At 43.8% G+C, this 6,000-nt stretch overlaps 1 protein-coding gene across 3 annotated transcripts in view; it reads right to left on the reverse strand.

The window, feature by feature from the left end:
* The window catches only part of cdc14ab (cell division cycle 14Ab), a 35,102-nt gene that overhangs the window by 22,562 nt on the left and 6,540 nt on the right, over window positions 1-6,000 (reverse strand). For all 3 annotated transcript variants that reach the window (XR_014601434.1, XR_014601435.1, XM_084066525.1), the window contains exon 4: window positions 3,816-3,908. Coding sequence is in view for 1 of the 3 variants with exons in the window: in XM_084066525.1 (XP_083922651.1) it covers window positions 3,816-3,908 (93 nt within the window). In the remaining 2 variants the exon portion in view is untranslated. The remainder of the gene's footprint in view (window positions 1-3,815; window positions 3,909-6,000) is intronic.

Consider the following 6,000-nt stretch of genomic DNA (forward strand, 5'->3'; position numbering starts at 1 on the left):
AGAACATCATCAGAAAACAGTTTCTGTCTAAATAAATGAAAAAAATAAAACAAATGGAACCTGCAGGGCAGGAATTTCACGACGGCCCTCTCTTTGTCTGTGTACCCCTTGAAAAATGCCCTGCCCTACGACCACATGCTGCCCCCCTCCTGAACTGCCCTATGACCACAGTGATGCCCCCCCCCTGAACTGCCCATGCTGGTTTCACCGTTTCCCCTCTGCTCTCTCTTCCTGTCAACACGGTACAACACACCAGTTCTCTGGCTGAGATTCAACATCTAGTGAAACGCTGCACATAACCAGTGGTACCAGTATTCATACAGACCGATGCGCCCCGAAATCTTTTTATCATGATTAATTTACCCTACACTGTCTTTTAGAACGTTCAAAACACCATTTAACTAGAAGTACCCAGTACAACTACATAACAGCTGTCTGTCTCATTGATGTCAGGGACAGTCATGTGTGCACATCAAATCACAATATAAAACTTGACCTTTGATCAACAGCAAAATATAGATTAATAATACATAAATATAGATTAATAATACATAAATATAGATTAATACATATGACAACATGCAGACAACATCCCAAAAGTATGAGTCTTAAAGGTAGGGTAAGTGATTTGCAATTATTCAAATCATTGCAAAATGGGTCTATGTTCTGATAGATACTTATTACTATAGAGTGTCCTGTCCTTATAAGGAGTCTCCATGTCTCTCCAGCTCTTTATTAAACAGAAAATGTATTTTCAGTGCTCTCTCCTGATTGGCTTAAAATATGTCACCTACCTGAAAATGTGTTATATTGTGTTTCCTAAAGAGCTGGAGAGACCATGTGACCCAACAAACACTCTGTAGCAATGATTACTATCACAATATAGTACTTTACCCTTTTTAACAAAAAAGAAATACCCCAAAATATCTCTTACCCTAACCCTTTAATATCCAGCAAACAATAGAAATTAATAACTGCAAACAAATTCAAAGTTTAGGCTATAAATATCATAGAGAAGTAGAGAAGCTGTGACCTCACCGCTCTGATGGACAATAAAAGAATAATTTTTTAGTTTATTTCAGCAGATTGACTGTGACAGTTTGACATTGTTTGAGGCCGTTTTGGGTGCACAGCTCCTCTTTAAGTTAATTGCGTTAGCCTGTTGTTCTGCTGCGCACAACAGGGCAGATCCCCGCCAGGCCAGGTTGACCTACCCAGGCCCGTGAAATTCATAGGCAGTCATAGTAGCCAATTAGAATGAAATCTGCTCAAACTGACTCACATACTGTACTGATACAGAACCATATATAGGCTAAATAGTGTCACTGTTGGGTGGAATAGCTGTTAAAAACCTGTTAAAAATATTTAAAAACAATTTAAAGTACCGTAGTGAAAATAGCCAATCTACAAGCTATAATTGTTAATAATTAAGGAATACTATATTTTAAATAGTGAAAAATCAACTAAAGTCATTATTTATTACGCCTCACTAGCCAACACACAAGAATGAACTGAAACAATATGTTGGGAACCTGTGTGTTCAGGCTCAATGTTGGTAAAACACATAACTGGTCTGTTGTCAGTCCAGTAAGTTATGGACATGTTTATATCCTATAAGTATTATATGTAAACACATCATGAAGCTCATTTCACAACATTACTATATTATTATTACATGTATTAATAGTAATATATATTACATGTATTAATAGTATTAGTAATAGATAGATCGCACAATCAATGTAAAGCGCTTTGGATAGAAGCTTGTAGATCTGCTATTTTTGAATAGCCAAAGAAATGTAAAAATGACAACAGACGCGTTCTGGGTCTTAATGTGTTAAACATCCTCTCTGAACCACAGAGAACATTCTAATGGATGTGTTTACATGAAGCATTAATATTGTGAATATTAGTGAGATATTAGGATCCATGTACACACACACAGTCTGTGGTGAACGTTCAGGGCATACCTGCCAGCACCGGCCTACTGTATATATGGAGATGATCGACCTACGAAGTCTGACAGCATAGAATCTCTAGAAAGGGAGATTCCTAAACATACCTGACATCATGCTCTGACATCAGAAAACCCCTCCTGGAAACTCCATATATGGAGATAACCCAAACATCCAGGACTGACATCATAGTCCCAGATTTGGGCATAACTGACACAGCCCACTCCATATATGGATACGCCTGACATCACCTGACATCACCGTAGTGACATCAGGGGCCACAGCCAGCAGTATAAAGCATTGGTTCTCAAAGTGGGGTCCGGGGACCCCCAGGGGTACTTGAGGGGGTTCCAGGGGGTCCCCAGCTAAATGATGGACAGGAACCAAATGGACCCTTATGGGTCTGTAACTCTAGAGAGTGTACAAATGGAACCAAATGGACCCTAACAGGTCCATGTGGTTCCATTTGTACACTCTCAGAGTTAAATTAACATTGGTTTTACAATGTGAATTTGGGTCCCAGAGGTATAAATGCTATTAAATGGGGGTCCGTAGCCCTAATGCATGTCACACTGGGGGTCCTTGAAATTAAAGTGGTTGAGAATCACTGCTAGAGAGCCGTAAAAACCTTCTCTTATGGGGGTCCCTGGATCATCTTTTCAAATGGGGGTCCGCGGGGTAATAAGTGTCAATTAGGGGGTCCTTGACACGAAAAAGTTTGAGAACCACTGGTATGAAGGACCCTGGATGCCATGGTTAACGCAGTGTCCTCAGCGACGCTCGAAGATCATCCTAACTCTCTCCAGAGTATCAGGACGACTAGCTTAGCCGTACAACCAGCTAGGCCTCACAGCTAGACCTCACAGCTAGGCCTCACAGCTAGGCCTCACAGCTAGGCCTCACAGCTAGGCCTCACAGCTAGGCCTCACAGCTAGGCCTCACAGCTAGGCCTCACAGCTAGGCCTCACAGCTAGGCCTCACAGCTAGGCCTCACAGCTAGACCTCACAGTGGCTCTGGAGTCCGGTTCCAAACAACCAGCCGATTATTATCAGTTCTACACAGTCAGTCACTAAGCTGTTTACGCACACATTCTGAACCAAAAGGAATTTAATATGCAACTTCCTACGTTAAGACTCTGATCCATCAACCTGTTTGTCTGTGAATGTTGTCTGTTTCTCTGTCTGCTCTGAGACTGACTGACACCAAAGCTCTATGTCATCTATAACATTGGTTCTCAAACTACCCCCTCAGGGGTACCTGAGGGGGTTCCAGGGGGTCCCCAGCTAAATGGAGGATAGTTAGGAACCAAATGGACCCTTGTGCGTCTGTAACTCTGAGAGTGTACAAATGGAACCAAATGGACCCTAACGGGTCCATTTGGTTCCATTTGTACACTCTCAGAGTTACATTAACATTGATTTTACCATATAAATTGGTGTCCCAGGGATAGAAATGCCATTAAATGGGGGTCCGTATAGCCTAATGCATGTAAACTGGGGGTCCTCTTGAAATGAAAATGGTTGAGAATCACTGGCAGCTGGCAGTGAAAAATCTTCTCTTATGGGGGTCCCTGGCATATATTTTTGAAATGGGGGTCCGCGGGCTAATAAGTGTCAATTTGGGGGTCCTTGAGATGAAAAAGTTTGAGAACCACTGATCTATAACATCTATAACTCTAACTCTATACCTATAACATCTATAACTCTATATATACATCTATAATGTGAATGTTGTCTGTTTCTCTGTCTGTCATGTCAAACAAGCTATTGCTTCTATGCTGCTTAATACACTGTATTAACCAATAGGAAGGCTTGTTACTCACAGCAGTGTATTAACCAATAGGAAGGCTTGTTACTCACAGCGTATGCTCCAATCAGGACGGCAGCGTTGGCTCTCTTCCTCTGGTCAAAACTGGTGTAATGAACGATCCTCTTCCTGGTTAGAGTGAACGACTACACACACACACACACACATAGACACCCATTCAAACATGTGCACGCGCACACACACACACACACACACACACACACACACACACACACACACACACACACACACACACACACACATGTACACACACACACACACACACACACACACACACACACACACACACACACACACACACACACACACACACACACACACACACACACACACACACACACACACACACACACACACACACACACACACACACACACACACACACAGGTTGTCATGTCATCCAGTGGAATGCTGTCTCCATGGTAACCATGACACAAACACAGTGGGGAGCCTTGATTCACAATACTGTCTGTCTGTCTGTCTGTCTGACAATGTACTGTATACCTCCTACTGTCTGTCTGTCTGACAATTCTCTCTCACGGGCCCTGTGACGGGGGGGCCGTCACAGGGCCCGTCACGGGGCCCCCCCGTCACAGGGCCCGGACATCCCCGAGCGACCATAAATCTCCCATAAATGCCGACCAGGAGATCAAATGGTGGATTAGCGGGAGAACGGTTCCTATTCACTTCTCATTGGTCAGATCCGGTCTAGAGCCCGCCTACTGTCTGGGTTTGAACACATGAGACTCTAGAGCCCGCCTACTGTCTGGGTTTGAACACATGAGGCTCTAGAGCCCGCCTACTGTCTGGGTTTGAACACATGAGGCTCTAGAGCCCGCCTACTGTCTGGGTTTGAACACATGAGGCTCTAGAGCCCGCCTACTGTCTGGGTTTGAACACATGAGGCTCTAGAGCCCGCCTACTGTCTGGGTTTGAACACATGAGGCTCTAGAGCCCGCCTACTGTCTGGGTTTGAACACATGAGACTCTAGAGCCCGCCTACTGTCTGGGTTTGAACACATGAGGCTCTAGAGCCCTCCTACTGTCTGGGTTTGAACACATGAGACTCTAGAGCCCTCCTACTGTCTGGGTTTGAACACATGAGACTCTAGAGCCCTCCTACTGTCTGGGTTTGAACACATGAGACTCTAGAGCCCTCCTACTGTCTGGGTTTGAACACATGAGACTCTAGAGCCCTCCTACTGTCTGGGTTTGAACACATGAGGCTCTAGAGCCCTCCTACTGTCTGGGTTTGAACACATGAGGCTCTAGAGCCCGCCTACTGTCTGGGTTTGAACACATGAGGCTCACACAGACCGTATCTGAAACCTTCTTTGTTCTCATTCGTCACTGAACTGTCAATCTGACAAAATGAATGAATGTCATTGGCTGTGGGAGGAGTGGGCGTCTAAAAGTGACCAACCACTGGTCTGATCAATAGTTTGCAAAAAAAAAGCACAGCACAGCTGCTGCTGCTGTTGCCAATGTATTATCTACATAAATTTTGATGAGAGAAATCAAAGCTAAAAACGTGTGGCGAATGCATTCAAATAGCCTAATGAAATTGGAAGATCTACAAGCTCACGAGGGGTGTGTGTAGATCTGCTCATGGCTTTAATAGCTACACTAATGATGCCCAAATAACTAATACTCCAGGCTGAAAGAGTTTAAAGTGACTGTATGTGTATTATAGATAAATAAAGATCTGTTTAAGTGCTTGTAGATTTGCTAGTTTTTAAGATAACTGATAACTATTGATCAAATAAGAGATGGAGTGCTACTTGGGAGAGATAGCGATTTAAGCAATATTACACGAGAGGGTGTGCTTTACCGTCGTTATTGGCACGCCAGTGATGCGGTCAGGAACGAGGCGGAGCCCAGTTCCGCAAGCATCACTGAAGTGCCAATAATGACGGTAAAACACACCCTCTCGTGTATGCGATTATACAACAGTTACCAACAAAACACATCCAAATATATTCATATTGTGGGGCAATTCATAATAAAAATGTTTCCCTGTAAAGAGAAGTGTGAGTTACTGACTGAGACATTAAATAGTCCCTGTAGCAGCGCTCTGAGGCACCGTCTCATCAACACAGCTGAGCTATCAATGCTTGCGCAGTGGAATGAATTCCAGTAGGCTATATGCTCCGTCGTACGACCGTGTCACGTGGCCAAAATAACTGATCTACAAGCTGACAACGCGTCGCGATGGTG

Source organism: Gymnoscopelus microlampas (genome assembly GCF_963454915.1).
Source record: "Gymnoscopelus microlampas genome assembly, chromosome: 9".
Lineage (NCBI taxonomy): Eukaryota > Metazoa > Chordata > Actinopteri > Myctophiformes > Myctophidae > Gymnoscopelus > Gymnoscopelus microlampas.